Source organism: Sprattus sprattus (assembly GCF_963457725.1).
Source record: "Sprattus sprattus genome assembly, chromosome: 8".
Classification (NCBI taxonomy): domain Eukaryota; kingdom Metazoa; phylum Chordata; class Actinopteri; order Clupeiformes; family Clupeidae; genus Sprattus; species Sprattus sprattus.
The window spans coordinates 16,284,407-16,303,485 of record NC_137927.1 but is presented as its reverse complement, the minus strand read 5'-3'; the positions used below and the strand labels follow the sequence as shown (position 1 = coordinate 16,303,485).

At 39.5% G+C, this 19,079-nt stretch overlaps 2 protein-coding genes across 7 annotated transcripts; one reads left to right on the top strand and one right to left on the bottom strand.

Moving 5' to 3' along the window:
* Positions 1-1,923: 1,923 nt before the first annotated feature.
* Positions 1,924-3,876, top strand: LOC308368765 (myoblast determination protein 1 homolog 1-like). Its single transcript, XM_080843023.1, has 3 exons — positions 1,924-2,586; positions 2,699-2,777; positions 2,958-3,876. Exons 1-3 carry the CDS (start codon positions 2,074-2,076, stop codon positions 3,191-3,193), a joined length of 828 nt encoding a protein of 275 aa, XP_080699149.1. The 5' UTR covers positions 1,924-2,073; the 3' UTR covers positions 3,194-3,876.
* Positions 3,877-5,257: 1,381 nt separating this feature from the next.
* On the bottom strand, positions 5,258-17,605 carry tnnt3b (troponin T type 3b (skeletal, fast)). 6 transcript variants are annotated; one of them, XM_080843162.1, is made up of 16 exons: positions 17,474-17,605; positions 15,860-15,896; positions 15,649-15,662; positions 14,819-14,833; positions 13,317-13,499; positions 11,868-11,885; positions 11,531-11,551; positions 10,866-10,884; positions 10,604-10,643; positions 10,368-10,484; positions 9,103-9,180; positions 8,793-8,906; positions 8,487-8,596; positions 8,163-8,253; positions 7,677-7,717; positions 5,258-5,618 (listed from the first exon to the last, which is right to left on the bottom strand). In XM_080843162.1, the coding sequence occupies exons 2-16, from the start codon at positions 15,874-15,876 to the stop codon at positions 5,582-5,584; spliced, it is 915 nt and encodes a 304-aa protein (XP_080699288.1). In that variant the 5' UTR covers positions 15,877-15,896; positions 17,474-17,605; the 3' UTR covers positions 5,258-5,581. The 6 variants fall into 6 exon arrangements, with proteins under 6 accessions (XP_080699288.1, XP_080699289.1, XP_080699291.1 ...); XM_080843163.1 differs by lacking the exon at positions 7,677-7,717 and adding an exon at positions 7,092-7,132; XM_080843165.1 differs by lacking the exon at positions 11,531-11,551.
* Positions 17,606-19,079: the final 1,474 nt, after the last annotated feature.

Below are 19,079 nucleotides of genomic sequence, written 5' to 3'. Positions count from 1 at the left end.
CTGTCAAGTAATGAGACTTTAAGATAAAACTTTTTGAGATTTGAATTGTAAAATGAATGACAATCCTATATAGTGTTTGTGTTTGGATTATAAATACAAAGCAAGGGGTCTCTCACGAAATAGTTTTTTTTGTGTGTGTTACTGGAGTATTGCCTTAAAAAAAGGGCTTTACATATTAATTTGTGTTTTGGTGGTGCTCTTAATTTGACTCCACTCTCCATACTCTATCTAACTCACAAATCTTGGTTATAAAAATGGGCAAATCGAATATGCACGCTATTAGTTAATATATAAATTACCATAATCCATGGTAATACAGGAAATAAGTGTCTCCCCCTCTTCGATATGTTTTCTTGATTTTTAATCGGATTATTCTTTGAAACGAATAAATTGACTGGTTATTTAATTTCTTGTCAATGGAGGAGCATATTGGAACTATGAGCTGTGCCTGAATTAATTGTTTTAGGCCTTCGAAATGTTTTTTTTATATATATATATATATATATCTTATTTTCCCGAGAAGCCACTAACTAAAATGTGGCAGTGCTAAGGTATGAATGTCAAAAGTCTGTAGAAGAGTTAATCATAAATATCACCCTGAAATAAAAACAGGAAAGCTCACGTTCAGATTGCGAATTGAGAGGGAGGAAGAGATACGTGTAAACCCTAGGCTTTGGGGGACTGAGGGTTTAAAGCTAGGCAAGGTGTACATTACGTTTTGTAAATCCAGACAACCGCGGAGGTCAGATGAACTGAACTTTTCTACATTTGAGCATCACAAAGCCAACTAAATTATGAAAAAGAGCGTCAAGCGTGATATGACACCCTGTCATAGAAATATTCAACGAAAAAAATGTAGTTAAGGGCTTTGATTGGTTATGTAATTTTGGATTGGTAGTGTCACTTGACGTAGTAGTCACATAGGCTATAGGTCTGCTGCATACAAATATAATTGTTTTTTCTCATGAAACACAACATAGCCTACATAAAATATGATGATTCATTACTGCTGAGAGTTATTATTTACTCATTAAGATATCATTCTTTCACTTTAGTCGAAACCCATTTTCTGTTTACCACGATCTTTGCTATCTATTTTCGTTTTCTTTTCATCTTTTCCTTTTCCTTGAATAAACTTTGCTATGATAGCCAGACACTGTACACCAATTACACATGACTAACGAGCTCATGATAATGAACCCAGGATTGTATGTAGTCTGTAGGCGAATTGATACTCATGACTCAGTACACTTGCGTTTTGGCTCTACAGCGTCACCTATTGTAATGAACCGATATAGCAAACCATACCCATGTGTAGATTCTATACTCACAAAACGTTATTTCATGACAGTGCAAGACAGTACTTTAGATCTTAGAAAATACCACTGTGGTGCAAACAAGTCCATATACTCTTAAAATGCTTATAACCTACATTTGATCATCTTTCAAAAAAAATCTGTATGTTAAATTACCTAATCATTATTTGCTTCAGTTATTTTGTTACTCTAACATTGAGTAGAACACATTCCGTTTACGACTTAATTTCTGTAATAATAGCCTACATAAATAAGTGTTATTTCTTAGCGTTGTTTTCTCATTTAGTTTAATTGTCAGTTAACACCCAACCATATAGGCCTACATCCGATCGGTGTTACTTGGCAACGTTAAAAGGCGATATTCATCATTTTTTAAAAAAATATTTCAGCTGAATTTACATTGTTGCATGAAATATCAGACATTTCAATAGCACCAGTATTTTAACATTAAGCTTTCTGTCACTATATCAATGACTCACGCCCCTCAAGGACAGCGTACAGCCATTGGCTTGTCCTGTGGTTTGTCCGCGGCTAGACACGCCCCGGGAACGACAGGTCACTATATATTCGACCCAAACTTTTGCAATAGCACGAAAGTTGAGGGTTACTCAGCCGATGCAAGCCCACACTTCTGATTCATGATCGGTGTCTACACATCGAACTAGTGTGGATACAATATTTCCTGGATAGCCAGAGGCAGCAAAAGACGCATCAGCAAAAATACCTTAAGTGCTTTGGAAATAAACAAACAAGGACCATGGAGTTGGATATGTCTTTCCCAATCAGCACCGCAGACGACTTTTATGATGATCCGTGTTTCGACACCAGTGACATGCAGTTTTTTGAGGATTTGGATCCCAGGCTGGTACACGTAGGTCTGTTAAAGCCAGACGACCATCAGCAGAATGAAGACGAACACATACGTGCACCAAGCGGACACCACCAAGCTGGAAGATGCCTCTTGTGGGCATGCAAAGCCTGCAAAAGGAAAACCACCAACTCAGATCGCAGGAAAGCTGCAACTATGCGTGAGCGAAGGCGGCTGTCGAAAGTCAATGATGCATTTGAGAGCCTGAAAAGATGCACGTCTACAAATCCGAACCAGAGGTTGCCAAAGGTCGAGATCCTAAGAAATGCCATCAGTTACATCGAATCTTTACAGTCCTTGCTTCGGGGGGGAGGACAAGAAGACAACTATTACCCAGTGATCGACCACTACAGCGGCGACTCTGATGCATCCAGTCCGAGATCCAACTGCTCTGATGGCATGGTATGAACACTGTTCTAAATGTGCTCCGTGCTTATTCTTCCGTCCTTTTACGCATTGTATAGGCTGCACTTGCATCAACATATCTAACAACTATGTCTTCTTTCATGTTTAGGCTGACTTCACTAGGCCATCTTGCACTTCAAGGCGAAGGAACAATTATGACAGCGCTTACTTCAGCGAAACACCAAATGGTAGGTGTAAAGTCGAACGGATACATTGCAAATACGTTTAATGACGTTAAAGACAATTGAAAGATGCAAAATGTTGGTCCTTTGACCAACACCAAAAATAAATATCTACCAATTAATTTTCAGGGAGTAGCGCTCACCAAATGTGACTAATTTTAACATTTCGTTTTTGTTACCTTTCAGATTCCAGAAACAACAAAAACACAGTTATTTCCAGTCTGGACTGTCTATCAAGCATTGTGGAGAGGATCACCACAGAAACCTCTCCCTGCCCCTCTATCCAGGAGGGCTCTGAGGGTAGTCAGCCATGCTCCCCTCAGGAGGGATCCGTGTTGACTGAGCCAGTTGCGCCCGTCCCGTCACCGACCAGCTGTATCCCTTCTTCGCACGATCCCAACACAATTTATCAAGTGTTGTGAGGATACCGGCGTCTGAGACAGAAGAGAAGCCAACGGGCAAACTGACTTTACATTCTTCAGAACGAACTTATTCCTTTACACACATAACAGTTTATACACTTGCCTTTGAGGTGTCCTCAGCTAAATTAATGATTGCGTCCTTTTCATGTCGGCCTATAGCACGTTGTCCAGTATCTTAAATGAACATTATTCCTGTTTAATCTTCAGCAATGATACGTCTTTGTCGATGTATGAATGCACTGTGTCAATGTCTGAGTGCTATAATTCTCTTTTGAGGACTGAAAAATAGGTGGCACTAAATTAGCTATGTTAAGTATGAAATCAATAAGAAATTAAGTATGTTTTTTGACAGTTGCCCTTGCATTTAGACAGAAATAATTGCACGTGAGGAATGTACTTCTGGCTAGCAGCAGTGATGACCAATAGCTCAATTTCAACATTAATAATCATTTAATCTTTCGATTGCTCTGCTTGGCAAAGATTACACACGATAATGAATAGAACATGAGGACCATTTGTGTATATTTGTAAATAAGAGCACTGCTGAAAATCAAACACCATCTTGACTTATTTAATGTTGCTTGTTGAAAAATGCTTGTATTGTCGTGCCAAATGTTAAACTTTATATTTATAAAAACCGAGTGTATGTCAACATTTTACTAAATAAATATTTATACAGATTACCTTACATTTTTCTTTTTGTGGGTCAATTAATGTTGTAGGCTATTCTCAAAAGGCATGGTCAGGGTTAGTGCATATCGATTGAACCTGAACGACGATCATTGTATTATAGTATATGGCCTCGGCCTATAAGTACCTAAATAGGCCTTAAACCACGGATGGCTGGAAATTATATATAAACTGAATGTGTTTATCCTCTCTCAGTGTTGTTAAACGTTCAACGTAAAATATTAGTCTATTTTCGTCAGGCCTACCAGTTTTTTAGTTGAGAAGATGATTAGAGAAACGTGGAGAAACGTCGAGAATACGCAAAATGTTGTAAAACCTGTGCTTCACCTGAATATTGAGAACACCTTCTAGAAAGTTTACAAGAGACTGATTGTGCAAATCATTGTGGACCTATCAACAGACATTGTTCAACTCAACAACTATAACTGGATTGCCTTTTTTGAATGATGCTTGGCCTGTTTGCATTTAACTATGAATGTATCTTTTAAATAGTCAGCCAGCATTAAACGATAGGCATATATTTTTTAATTCACTGTGACAATATGATCTTCTAAGACAACATGCTTACCGCGCAATTTGGACAGTGGTTGGTCAATCAGACAACATTTTGACATGAAACAAACAAACACCACCAGAGAACAAGTTCTACGTGAAACACGGACACTGTAGAGCAAAAATTGACATTTCATGACATGATTAACAGCCTACTTCAAGGTTGAGAAATCAGTCGTTTCCCCTGACAGCTCAACCCATTTGTTGATATTTCCCAATAAATAAAGGCCAGCATTTCTTTATCTGAGAAGGAAAAAACATACCTCAAATAATAAAAAAATACGAAAACATAAAGACTGCATTAGAAAATATAAGTGCTGCATAAGAAGCTAGCACAATTATTTTCATTAGTCATTGTGACATTATGACACTCTGAAGTAACAGCAGACATCGCTGCACTAAGTCAATTATGAAGCACATTATGAAAATATATGTAATAAATATAGGTATTTATTTATACATTATTTTGAGGGAGGGGAGTACAAATTATATTTAGTCACGTTTGTTCTTTGACCGCAGTTTGTAAATCACTAATAGAATGACAACATGAAGTCATGTTTCAGGTTGAGCGAGTGAAAAGTGGAACAAAACAAGAACGGCGTTTGATGAAAAAATACATAATTTATTAATGTAGTGGCAATATGGAAAATCTTCTTGTTCTCATTTTCAGCTATCTATTTGTTGTTCACACTAAGATTATCTAAAGTGCTCACATGAAATGATTATTTCACCAATGTCCAGCCTGTATCTGTCTGAGCTCAGACAAACATATGGTTTGATTTCAAGTTCAAGATAACACGAATATAAAGACTGTCAAGTTCATGGATTAAGAAGAAGGATTTTATTGAATTGCGAAGAGTAACAGGGCAACAGACATAGCTGTAGTTATAAGTTATTTACAAAAAACATCTTGAGAACCTAACAGTAGTCCGGGTGAGGAGGGCCAAAGCCGACTACCTCTACTATTCCAGCTCTGGGCCTTTAGGAGGGATTTCACACAAAAACAAAACAGATGCCAAGACACCTGATGCCAGTCGTTTCAATGCTAAGGGTCTATGTGCAATCTGGACAGCTACGGGGGGCGCGTCATAGCTCCGATTGGCACGGAGGTCACGTGCCAGCGCCACGTCCTCCTGAACTGGCAGCTTACTTTCTGCGGCGGGTGGCAGCTCCCTTCTTGCTGCTGCAGTAGGGCAAGAGAAGACACGCACACATGAGAGAATCCAGGGGGGCGGTGTAAACACGGGCATGAGGGGGGCCTGGGAGCGTCCTGTTCTGAACACTGACCTCTAGTGTCATGCAATGGATTGGACGCCGTCACATGTAATCATATTTCTACACGAGACACTATCTGGACCGTCCATCATAACTATCTTATTTAATAGCACTGGCTATGAAAATTAAAAATGAAAACTGCCATGAAAAAAGGTTGCTATGAAATGCTGTATACTGCTTTATATTAATAGTATCTAGCAATTAACAGTGATAATTTGCTTTGCAATACTTTTCTGTCCCTCTTTTACACAAACTATTGACCTGTCACATTTTCTCAGTTAATGGCTATAGGGTAGAGATTCTTCTAATTGTCGTGATTAAACACACAACTTCTGCAATATGTTCAACACCTGATTAATCAATACCTTGGGCATGGGGAGAAGTTACATCACAAGGGTTCATGCAGTCATTCCATGCAAAACTTACCATCATTTATTTTGTGAAATGAGAAAAAAAACACACTCATCACTCATTAAATGATATCATTCATGAAGGAATAATGGAGGACATGCAGTACATTTTAGCTAGATGTATACAGAAATGAAAACACACACACACATTATTATAGTAGTACTGGAGGACAAAGAAAATTATAAGCTCAGATCAAAATTTTATAAATTTGACTGAACTTTAACTCTACTGAATTACCCTGCACCCCAGATTACTCCATCATGAACACAGTTGTAAGACTGTACTCATGTAACAACTGCTTCTTAAGTAAAAAAAAAAATAAAAAAAATAAAAAATAAAAGAGCCAAATTTTCTTTGCCTTTATAACAATCCTTACCAGATGGAAGATAATGGAGCAGGAATGGACCAAAGCATATATACTGTAATGCCTCATACTAACAGTGTAGCATTACAGGAGGTACAGGTTGCAATGATGATGACAGTACTGTAAGTACCTTTCTGTTGTCACGCAGTAACTTGTTATTCAGTCCTCCCTTGGCACTGAATGCCAACAGTGGACAGGAGAAGAGGAATGAGAGCCTACGGTTTGTCAGTGTGCTTAGTCTCACTCATATCTTCCATGCCTTTTACAAAAATGTCCTAGTTACTTCTGTCTTAGTTGTAGACTGTCTGAACTTGTGATGTTCACTCAGGTTTAGGACATTCTTTGCACAGCCTTAGTGCAAATGACAGACTCACCACAGAGAGTGTGATGTGGGTATGTCTGACATGTTGCATAAGACTGTGGGGGGGGGGGGGGGCGTATGTGGGAAAGAGTCTAGTGACTAGTTCTGTTTCTTGTCAGAAGATATTAGCGTGATGATGAATGCATTTCTCGGGAGAGGCAGTGGCCTTTCGCAAAATAGGAAATGCATCAACCTGCCATGCTGCTAGAAATGTGTGAGAGATCTGATTCGAAAGCGTTACTTACTGTTTCTGCAGCTCATCAATGCGGTTTCGCAGTGAGACAACCTGAAAGCAACACATTCACAGTGCACTTTTAAACACCAGAGGCTGTGTGTGGCACAAGCAGCGAAGCGCTCACCTTTTTTTTCCAGAGGAAAACTCCTACACCCTCAGCTGGGAACTGCATGAACAGCAGCTCTTTGAATGAACCATCAAACCTGTGCGCTCTGTTCATACTCTCAGCACTGTGTGAATGACCCAGGGAAGCACTCTAAAACGCACTGATACACACCCACTTACCTGTTGGGGGGCAAAAGGGAACCCAGGGAGTTTTGAGGTCTTTTACTAATTATACCAAGGTGCCTTATTTGAGCCAACCCTGCAACTCATCCTCAAAGGCACAATCCCTCTTCAATAAGGGGGGGAAATGTCCTTTTTTTTTTTGCAGCTTCCCCACTATTTGATTAGACCCGTCAACCTTCACATGATGGCCCGTTGCCCCCATTTCCATTTCCAGGTCTCTCTTAGAGTTTCCCATGCAGGCAGATCATGCTATCTGGTCCGAGCTCTGTGCCTGCACTTGCTCAGCTGTCTGAGCTCTGTTACTTACAATTTACTCAGCTCCTCCACTCTCTTACGTAGTGTTGTAACCTGAAGGAGATCAAAGCACAGCTGCATTCAATGCTGCACTTTTTCAGGAGGAGGAACCCTTTGCAACCGGAGCGACATGGACATCGCTATGCAATGTACTTTAACAGAAGCTTGTTACAAGTTAAAGGTGTGATACTCAGTTTTCATTGGTAAGTATAGAGGTGCTTCCAGACCTACCAGAGTGATGCTATTATGAAGGAATATTGAAAATAATCTTTCACAATTTTGCCTCGCATTCTTTGCCTTGCATTCTTGTGTTTACGTTTGAAAATCTAACCATAGTAATTCCAGTCCGTGGTGATGTAGATACAGAAAAAGTAGTGAGTTTCTGTAAATGTCATCTGTCATCAGAGCAAAATGTTGAGAAAACAGCACCATTTTATTGATTATACGGAAATATGTTAAAATGTCATGGCAACTATACAGGGAGCAAGGGAGTACCCACCTCATACTTCTGCCTCTTCAGCTTCTCCATGTGGTCGAACTTCTCAGACTCCAGTTGGTGCATCCATTCCCACAGCTCCTTGGCCTTCTCCCTGGTTAGCCAAATATGTAACAAAATCAGCAAGGGGAAACATTTCTACAACAGCATAATGCCAACCGAAGCAACTGCAAATTGGCAGACTTTTTTTTTTTTTAAACTGGTCGGTGGATTTCATTCTGAATATGCACATTTGATTCCCTTGTTACAAATGCAATCTCAGATTCACCCTGCTTTTGCCCAACACACATGACGACAGAGCTGCCATTACGGAGCTGAATTACTTACTTCAGTTTGTCCTCGGCCAGATGGTCAATGTTCATCGGCTTGCGCCTGTCAGCCAGGATCTTCTTCTTCTTTTCTCTCTCAGTCTGCTTCTTGCCTCTCTTATTGTCAGCCTGTGTGCATACACAAACAATTGTGTCATCATCATCATCATCATCCCATAGGCAGCTTACTAGAAGCTATAAGCATTGTAGATAACTACATCCCTACATCGCAGATAAGCACCTCTCTGTCCATAAAACGAAAAATACCGAACCCTAGATGTTGTGAGGTGGACAGTACAGTCCAGACATTACTCAGAGCACTGACCTTCTGCAGGTGGCTGCTGTAGCTGGAGCCCATGTTGGACAGGGCAGACTTCTTCTTCATGTCCTCATCAGCCTTCTTCTTTTGATCTGCCTCCTCCCTCTTCAGCCTCTCCTCCTGTAAGGGCAATCAGAGTGCAGTCCATCAGCAGGGGACCCATGTACGTGTGTGTGTGTGTGTGTTTGTGTGTGTGCACGTGTGTGTGTGTGTGTGTGTGTGTGTGTGTGTGTGTGTGTGTGTATGTGTGTGTACGTGTGTGTGTGTGTGTGTGTGTGTGTGTGTGTGTGAGTGAGTGGTCTTCTGTTCTACACACCTCACGTCTCGCCTGGCGCTCTTTGTCCTTCTCAGAACGGATCCTCTGCTGCTCGGCCCTCTCAGCCCTACGTTTCTCCTGTGATTTTGGACACACACACATACACGCACAAACACACACACACACACACACACACACACACACACACACACACACACACACACACACACACACACACACATACACACACACACACACACACACATTGAATTAGGAAAACATTCCGATCACACAACCTATAAACACGTTCAGTCAGATAGAAGCCATTCCTCACTTAAAACTCAATAGGAGGGGGACCTGGGGGATGAGATCTCAGACGAACTTTGGGACTCAATCTTATACCGCGTGCATTCCTCACCAATATGCGCTTAACATGGCCTGATTCAGTGCAAGATTGTCCACCGTATTCATTGGACTAGGGTCAAATTAAGCCAGATTTTCCCAGATGTTGACCCCACATGTGAGCATTGTCACTCATCACCTACATCCTTGGCACATACACTCTGGTCTTGTGCAACTCAACATGAATACTGAAGGTCTTTGATATCCTATCGTATGTCTTGGAACTGACAATTTCTCTCTCTTTTACATCTTTGTTTGGTATTCTCCCTCCTACAGTACCCCTCTCTTCATAAAAGGCTGACTTTGTTGCATTTATCACACTTATGGCAAAACGTCTAATTGTGCTAAGGTGTAAGTCTTCAAATGCCCCTTCATTCAGTTCCCTTATTAAAGATATTCTTTCTTTTATGAAGATAATAAGAAACACCATCAAGGGCTCTACCCGCAAGTTCTATAAAACATGGGGATGTCTTTCTAATTACATAGACAATTTGAACCTTTCCTCTGTGACAGACTAGAGCTGGGTACACACTGTTTAATTAAATAGACTACAGACAAACCACTGTAGTTACATTCTCTGTAGAATGTAGGCTTTGTGTGCTTGTTTTGTTTTTCTGTTTGTTTGTTTTTGTTTTGATTATTATTATTACTATTTGAATCATTTTTTCTTTTTGGTAAATGTCCACAGACATATTATACTGTATGTCATGCACACTATATGTATGAGTGGGTGGGTGGGGTGTTCTGTGTGCTGTTGTTTTCATATAACAATACGTGGTATAACATCTTAATTCAGTTTCTTGTTTTTTTTTGTTCTCCAGTTGTGCCCTAGACATATACCACATATCAGTGTCTTGTGTGTTTGTATTTGTACTTGAAAAACAATAAACAAACTAAAGAAAAAAAAATAAGCCATTCCTCACAATTCTATCTTTGAGAGCAATAAGCTCTTCCTCTTCCTTCTTCCTCTGTTCAAAGTGAGTATCGATCAGGCCCTGCAACTCCATGAGGTCCTTGTTCTGGCGCTTTTTCTGGATGTCCTGTGGGGACACAGAGAGGGCAAAGGTCACATTTATATCACCAACTGTAGTCTAATCAGCGTTCATGCCGTCCAGATCTTTCATTCAACATATACATTAAAAAAATCATGTTGACTTACATCAAAGTCCACTTTGTCGCCATCTGGGATCTTGGGGGCCCTAGAAACATTTAAATGATGCCAAATCAAGTACTCATCTCTGATGATCCTAAACTACTTATTGTATGAATCAATCTTTACTCAGAAATTCAGTAAAAGCATTCAACAAAACTTTTGATAAGACGGACGGTGTAAACAGTATGCAAGCTCACGCTGTCCTACACTTAAAAAAGCTACATCTAATGATTCATTGCCTACGCCAACACTGATACTTGATACTTACTTGAACTTTGGCTTCTCCTCTGTTCAGTAATAAAATAAAAAAAGGGAGAAGGACATGTTACATTGTTAGAGACTCACATCCAATGGCATTTGTGCAGCGTTCAGGCAACAACGGATGGGTGTTATGTTAATAATGAAAAGGACTGTTATTTTAGGTTATCTCCTGGCATCTAAGAGCTGTTCTCTTAAAAAAGCATCTACATAGCATTAATATAGAAAGTAAACTTTTAGAGTCTTACTTTCAACTGTGTGTTGTTAATATACAAAAAGTCAGTGAAGAGGTAAATAACAACTCAAAGTGAACATCATTTGAAAGACAGACATGATCATCAGTATATAAGTGCACAAATATCACATCAAAATGAAAGAGTTTTACACAGAACACAAGGGAGGAGGAAACATCAGTCAAGGATTTCATGAATCATGTGGGACTTAGTTCTTTGTTCTTAGATCAACGTGTTGGTAAATGTTAATCTGGGTGAATGAAATTAAAAACTGTGGGTGAGATTGGAGAATCACACTCATGACTAGAATATATCTTGGCTTGACCCGTCCCTCACCCACCAAACAACAAAACAGGAAAACGAAACCACACAAAAACTAAAGCCACAAGCAAGGCAACACCAAGTGATTAAAAAAAGTTCTTTGAAGGGAAATCCAAGCTACCATCCTGTTCTCCCTCCTCGACTGGTTTGGCACGTCATGCAAAGAGAGAAGCAAAGCAAAGATGAGCAGTGAAGTCACCGCGCGGGTCAAAGCATAATGTGAGCATTTTATATTCTTTCACCCTTTCTCCAAGTTGGCACATCATCTGACACTAGGCTTAAATTTGAACTGTTATGTTGAATTTTGGTGAGGGCATCTAGCCAATTGATTTTCTTGCAGTGCACCTTGCTCGATGGAAGACGCAGGCATCTACCAGCTCGGGGGGGGGGCTTCGACCCCCCAACACACTATAGCCCCTCTAATCAGATAAACACATACAAGAAATGTGTCAACATACCTTCCTCTTCATAGGCCTCTGCATGCACCAAACGTCCAAGGCAAAAGCAGAATAGACAACATTAGCAATACAAACAGGTGGAATACAGCCACTACCTCACATATAACTGCTATGACGGGCACTTTTTAAAGTGCTTAGCTCGGCTTACATTCCAGATTGAGGTGTCTATAGAAAAAAAAGTGCTTCATTTTTTATTTATTTTTATTAACTACAGCTACGAACCAAAACAAGCCATCACACTCTAAGACACCTCAATGGGAAAAGCACAAAAAAAATCAGTCCATTTCATACGTCATAAACTTCACTCAAATATCACTCATATGCTCTCAAGAAGATATTTCATTCTTGTAATAAGAGAAAGGACTGAAATGTAACACTTGGAGTCTTTCAAGAGGGACAAAAAAGCCTTTACAGCAGTCAGGGTCCTCTCCATTCCACGCCTTTCACATAGATCGCATATGGGAACTACATTCTAATTTGCTACATTTACATTTACATTTATTCATTTAGCAGACGCTTTTGTCCAAAGCGACGTACAAGGGAGAGGTTTTAAAGAAGTGCTACATTTCTCTATGTTAAATAGGACAAGATATTGAGTTCTAAAATACTGTATAGAGTGGTCATGGAGGAACACAAGCTGTCCCAGTGTGTAAAGGCCTAAGATGATCTGTGATCATCATGGATCTCGAATGTTAAGATGGGAAATTTTGAGAGGACATCATATAAAGGAAATGCAGAGATCCTTTCTTTGTCCCTTTGAGGAGTTGAAAGTAGCAAATTGTCCCATATGCACTGCTAACATTTACCACCCAAAGCATCCCATAGAGGCTCTAAAGTGCATGCAACTACGTATCCGCACGAGCAGTTGACTTTCTTCAAATGCAATTGAAGAAAGCAGTGTTTCGCTTGGCAACGGCATGAGGACCGCTCTCTGTTTTGTAAGTGTGGGGGTAAGCAGGGAGGGTTTAGCTTGGTTCCAAGCACATTGCGAGCAGAATAACTTTATATTAAGCTTCAATGGTAATATTAGAAATGGGGGAAAAAATACAGCATTAGTGGTGTTCTCTACAGAGGACCCACAGACACTCTGCGCACCATTGCACTGAACAGAAGCATTTGGTGCAAAGCAGCAGAAGCACTCTTTGGGAGAATGGTAGGTGTAAACAGCAATGTAATTTCAAACACAGATTTTGTTCTGTACAAGATTTAGCCAAGTCTCCTTCATACTGGGCAGTTATGAAGAGGAGGTACCTCCAGTAATTGTTAGCGACTTAGGGGGTTGATGCTGTTGATAAAGGTTTGGTATGGACACAACAGTTCGCTGCAAGTCTTTTTTGTATTATTATTAAGCAGTATTGTCTGTAATTGGTTTTATTTATTTGTCTGTTTATTTGTTTTTGCACCTCTTAAAATTTCGGGGAAGGATGAATGAATATCCATGCCACATACCTTCCTGCACCTCTGGTTCAGGCTCAGGTTCTGGTTCAGGCTCTGGCTCTACCTCAGGCTCAGGTTCTGGCTCAGGCTCTGGCTCTACCTCAGGTTCTGGCTCAGGCTCTGGCTCTACTTCAGGCTCAGGCTCTGGCTCTGGCTCTGCCTCGGGTGCTACTTCTACCTCCACTACCTCTTCGGCTAAAGCCACGCAGCATGCAGCGAGCAACCAGGGAGAGGAAGGTTTATATTAGATTGTAGAAAGGCCAAGGAGAGGCAGAGGCATTAGAGTATAAAATAGATTACTTGTCAGTGATGAGGAGAAGAGAGGGGGAGAGAGGAGAGAGGAGAGCGGGAGAGGAGGAGAAGGAGAAAGATAAGGAGAAGGGAGAGTTGAGGCAAGGAAGAGGGGTGAAATGCATCAAGGAGATGGCCCACAAACAGCTCTGCTGAAAAAATACAGCTGGCAGCAACATTACCAGAGGGAGAAATAAAGATGAGTCAATGACACACACACAAACATGGTGAAAAAGGAGATGTTGATTAGATGAACAGTGATACCCTATTTACCGGAGATACCTGGGTTGACAAAAAGGACTTGCATGCCAAAAACGTAATGTTTTACACTCATCATTGCCTGAATACATTTTACCTCAGTGTGTGAGTTTCAAAAAGTCATCCAGTCATTCAAGCATGTGTCACCCTTAATTAGACATGCGATGCAATGCAACTGATATACATGCAGATCACAGCACTGACAAGCATAATGCACAGTGACAACTGAACAAATCAAGGGATTGGGAAGTGGGGGAAACACTGTGGTGTTGGCTGTAAAAATGTGAGCAAAATGTTAGCACATACTGCCAAATGAATGGAGCCTGTCTAGACAGCCAAAAAATTGGAAAGCAAAGCTTTAAATCTTTTTGCTGCAAAATGAATATATTCTGACTAACCCTTTGTAATCACCAACATTCTGATTAGTAACTGTAAGTTTATTACAATTTTCTTCTCAATAACTTTAACATATTAAAATTACATTTAATTGAATTACCTAACTCCGCTACATGTAACTAGTAACTGCCTAACCCTGTGTGTAACTGTGTGTAACTTTGGTTGATGAGAAATACCCATCAACCCAGAGACAATACAGTACATGGACATGGACTCAGCCACTGGGATGCTATTCTTGTCTCTATATCAAAGGCCATATGATGTTGACTATTGATAACCAAATAATTATTAAATAGGCTCTGTTTCTAAATATTTTATTATCATGTTAATTATCATGTTAAATGTTTTGTCTTTACACACAACAGGACTTTAGTAGTTTCATTGAAATGATTGTTGTGTGTTGTATTGGACTTAAAATGTTGAAAGGACAGTAAATAAAATGAGCAAAGGTTAGTGCTATCAAAGCACAATGACTGGTTGAGACAGAGTCAAACATATTAAGGGTGGGATGGTGGTAAAATAATTAGTATAGACATTTAAAGTGATCTAATCATCTGTGGATTTTTTACCTTCCCCCTCGTAATCTTCATTTCCGTAAAGAAAGCAATAAATGGATAAGATTAAAATGAGTTTACTTCTATCAAATAACTAAGAATATTACAATTTAAAAACAAAAGATCAATGCTGCCATGCTGGGCATACAAATATGCTGTCCTCCATAACTGATAATGAATCATTGATCACATCATGAATCAAGAGCATCACAACATTGAATTTAAGGCCACAAATCATACCATATTCAGTTTAAGGAGGGCAGTATAGCACTGCATAACATTATTATACATAGTTGCAGGACAACAGATTGAAAATAATCATGTTTCCTTAGGTAATGTTGAACGACTATTATAATAATACATACTTTACAAAGTATAGCTCCAATAATTATGATCAATATTGCTTTAAAATGGATATCCACATATCCGTCTATACTATATACACCTTTGTCCTGTGACTATGTATCAGGAAAACCTTTATCAATACATCAAGACATCATCAGTACGGTATACTTTGGCTGCATTGTTATATAAGGTAGCAAAGAAGCACACATCTTCATAAGGCCAAGCCAAATCCACGAAAATGTGAAATGTTTATAAACACTCACTACAACTTAATATGGCATACAGATGTATGATAGATTCATGGAAAGACAGAAATTCAAAGGCAAATAAATCATTTCGTTGCAGTGTATTACATCCGTCGGTAGAGGGGGGAGTAATACAATGTATCCTAAGAATGGATGTGGAAACGCAATTGGTCGAAAATCATATGCATTCATTTCTATACCCGTTTACAGTAAATAAATAATTAAAAAAAACGGAACTGTTTAATTTCAACTTACCCTCAACCTGATCACTGCAAGGAAAAAGAAAGGCAAAAGGGAACAACTGGTTAAAATCAGGAAAATATAGCATAGCAACAACCTAGAGCTTTGAAAATAATACGCATACACAGTAAATTATATATAAGTTATTTACATAAAACGTGAGTTAAAATAAAATAGGTGCAATGCAGTAGAACAAGAGAAAATCAATAATCCAATTTCTACTCACCCTTCCGTATCAGACATGATGATGGTAGTCTTTACACCTGTGTGTAGCAGAGAAGAGTAACGTCAGGCAATGAGTGTGTAGCAAGGTTTATAACTAAGCAACTGCATCACAGAATATTTTAAGATCGTAGGCATATGCTGTACCTCCCACCCCCCTCCCCACCTCAAAGTCGACGCCAGCATCTTGGGGTGGTTGAAAATAAACGCGGGCCAAGGACACAGATAAGATGTGGCCGTTTGAGAAGGTCGTTTAAGTTATCATCAGCGCTCTGTTAACGACACCTGTTGCTTTCAACACTTCAGTTTCTGTACACACTGAAGAGGATGTGAGATCGCAGGCATAGGCTATACCTCCCACCCTTGTACACACTGAAGAGGATATTATTTACAGTAGTCTATCTTAGATGCTAACCGGTGACATTACTTTTGTGCCACTTTATCAAACTACTGAAAGAGTGAAATGAAGACTAGTTCAAAATATTTTTTTCTTGCAAGTCGCTTGACTGCGTTGGAAAAGTCACTGTCTGATGACTCCCGCCATCAGCACTCCAGCGCAGCTGTAGAGGATTAGCCAAGGATCATATTTCTCATCATCAGCGGACGCCCTTTTTGTGTGAATAGTTGTCATAATTACCATTGCGCCTCCGCATGTGGTCATAGCATCCAAGGAAATGATAGAATTGGAGGCCAGATACAACTGTATTCAAAACGTATGTTTGCGTTATAGATTATTTCTGTTAGAAGCGGTGCCAGGAATCTTTTGTTTTTGAGAGGCATATATTATTTTAATTTCTCTTTGATGCCATCCATACTGGATGAGGTAGTGTCATTGCTAGCACTGGCTGAGGTACCTGCCAATTCTTTCAATCCCCCATTGGCTCCTCTGAGGATATTAAGCATTTACGGTCATATTATCAACAATGCTTTGTTAAGCCTCGATTGTCATACCCAACAATGCAGTGGTGATTTCAAGGTGGCCGTTTGAAAATCTACTGCTTGAAATACATTGTGGCTGCTCTCTAGGAACACGTTGTAATAATAGGCTAAGGTAGATGCCATCAGTGATCCAAAACCACATAATACTAGTCCAGTTCATTCTATGAATCCTTCATAAGCGCACAACAATATACCTTATCAACAGGGTATTCCAAGCCCCCTGCCACAAACATACTTCCAGCTTTTGTGTATCATAATATTTCATACAGAATAGTAATGATGACATTGCCAGTGAAACTGATGCAAGCTATCCAGACAGTACAATAACTCATGTCTGAAATATTTCCAATTCTGAATTTAATCCTCTTCAAATCCATCCAAGGCAACAGGCTCAGATTGCCTACAAGCGTATCAAGCTTAATAGTTGTCCAAGCACTAATAAATTCCAACCCATAAAATGATTTATGCGTTCTACTCTCTGTGCACCATGTCATCATGCCAGGGCAATAGACCTGGCAGCAGGTGAGCCAAAGTGATACCACCCACCAGCTCCTTTGATGAAAAAAAGGAAAGAAAAATCTGCTACAGTTAGACCATTTACTGTACGTTAAATGCACTCTTCATGGACCTGCTGAAGCTGGCGAGTTATTCCGGTTCTTTCTCTTTTAACCCCTCTTACCTCAGAAAAGCTGAAAGAAGTGAGCGTCCTGTTGGCGCAGACTGGCTGTAAGGTTCTACAAACTTCCCACAACGAATAAGTCCTTCTGTTATACTGATACTTGATATGCTGAGGAGCCTTATTGGCTGAGGGTGTGAGCGAGGCTGGATGCACAGCGGGGCAGGAGACATCTTCTCCTGTGGCTCTGAATAAGGAGATGGGTAGAATGTGCTAGATGGAAGGAGGCTCAAGTTTGGAAAGGCGAGATGGCCAGTGGCTATATTTGTCGCAATACAAGGCAAGCAAAAATGTGTCCAAGGGGTTCTCAAGCAAATGAGGTTTGAAGCAGACAGGCAGCAATATACTGCTACACATCAGCTTGGCATTTGGACTATGCCTCTGTTTATTTTAGCCACGGGACAGACAGGTTTTGGACCTGGTCAACTCAAACAACTAGGCATACATTTATTGATACTCATGTCAAGTCTTACACAAAGTATGTGTTTCAGAAGATCTTTAAAGGTACATGAACTTGAACTTCATTCTCTTAAAGTGTAAACATTTAAATCACTGGTATGGTTCTACAAGTATACAGTCTGAAATATGTGTGACACAGTGTCCTCTCTGATCAACGCGTCAGAATTATTTTTGTGTTGATCGATGACAGATCGATGAAGAGTAAAATATATCTAATGCAAAAAAGAACTTTATAAGTGGCTTTGTCTACTACGGTCAATGTCACTCATCTTGTTGAAAATAACAGCATTCATGGTAATGCCAAGCAGCTCAAAGGTGGCCCTATAATCAAAGGAAAAATTCTCTGAGGTCAAGTTCACATTTTTGAAGCCAGTGATTTACCACCTCTGAAATATATATTAAGATAAAATATTCCAAGCTTTTCCCATGTTAAGTCATCAGAGAATATTGTACAAGACAAGATTAACAAGGAATCACCACAACAAAGTCACTGTAATTATTATTCCAAAACCTGGATTCAGGAAAATGCAGTCCAACTTTGTACGTGTATACTGTACTTTATCTAAATAATACTTCCATTAATGTACAGCTTTTGTCATGTTCACATTCACATTCACGCATACACAATATACTGTATATAGGACTGTTGTACTACAGTGATACAGTGGTACTACAGTGAGAGCCAAAACAGTACAACTCATTCATATATATCACACCATTTGGATGATTAAATGAGATAAATGAGAACATTATATTTCATTAATTCATTCAAATTAATAGTAAGCCATTTATTTTTTTATATTTATGATTTTTTTTAAAAATATTAAACAATAATACAAATAAGTTTTGGTTCTAAAAAAATGTCCGTATATAATACAAAAATAAATATGTTTACTGACCAACTATACAAAAAAAGAAATAATGTACTTTTTTCATGCAACTGTGATTAAACATTTATCAGACATTCAATATCCCATAATTATGCCATGCTCATTAAATTAGGTGGCTTTGACGTTTTGCGGTTTACTATCGCTATAGATAATATCAACACCAACAGACAGTGATTCACGAGCGCTGGTTGAAAGACACTCCCACTGAAGAAGCCCCTAACATCTCGCTGGGACTTCACTTCTAATTCAGTTAGGGGAAG

Bases quoted from the DNA above. Each gene is read 5' to 3' on its own strand.
- LOC308368765 (XM_080843023.1), top strand. From the start codon at position 2,074: ATGGAGTTGGATATGTCTTTCCCAATCAGCACCGCAGACGACTTTTAT. The intron at 2,587-2,698 runs GTATGAACACTG...TTTCATGTTTAG, and splicing joins CCAACTGCTCTGATGGCATG to GCTGACTTCACTAGGCCATC. The intron at 2,778-2,957 runs GTAGGTGTAAAG...GTTACCTTTCAG, and splicing joins CTTCAGCGAAACACCAAATG to ATTCCAGAAACAACAAAAAC.
- tnnt3b (XM_080843162.1), bottom strand. The intron at 9,181-10,367 runs GTGAGGAATGGC...CCAAAATCACAG, and splicing joins TTGCTCTCAAAGATAGAATT to GAGAAACGTAGGGCTGAGAG. The intron at 8,597-8,792 runs GTCAGTGCTCTG...GTATGCACACAG, and splicing joins ACAGCAGCCACCTGCAGAAG to GCTGACAATAAGAGAGGCAA.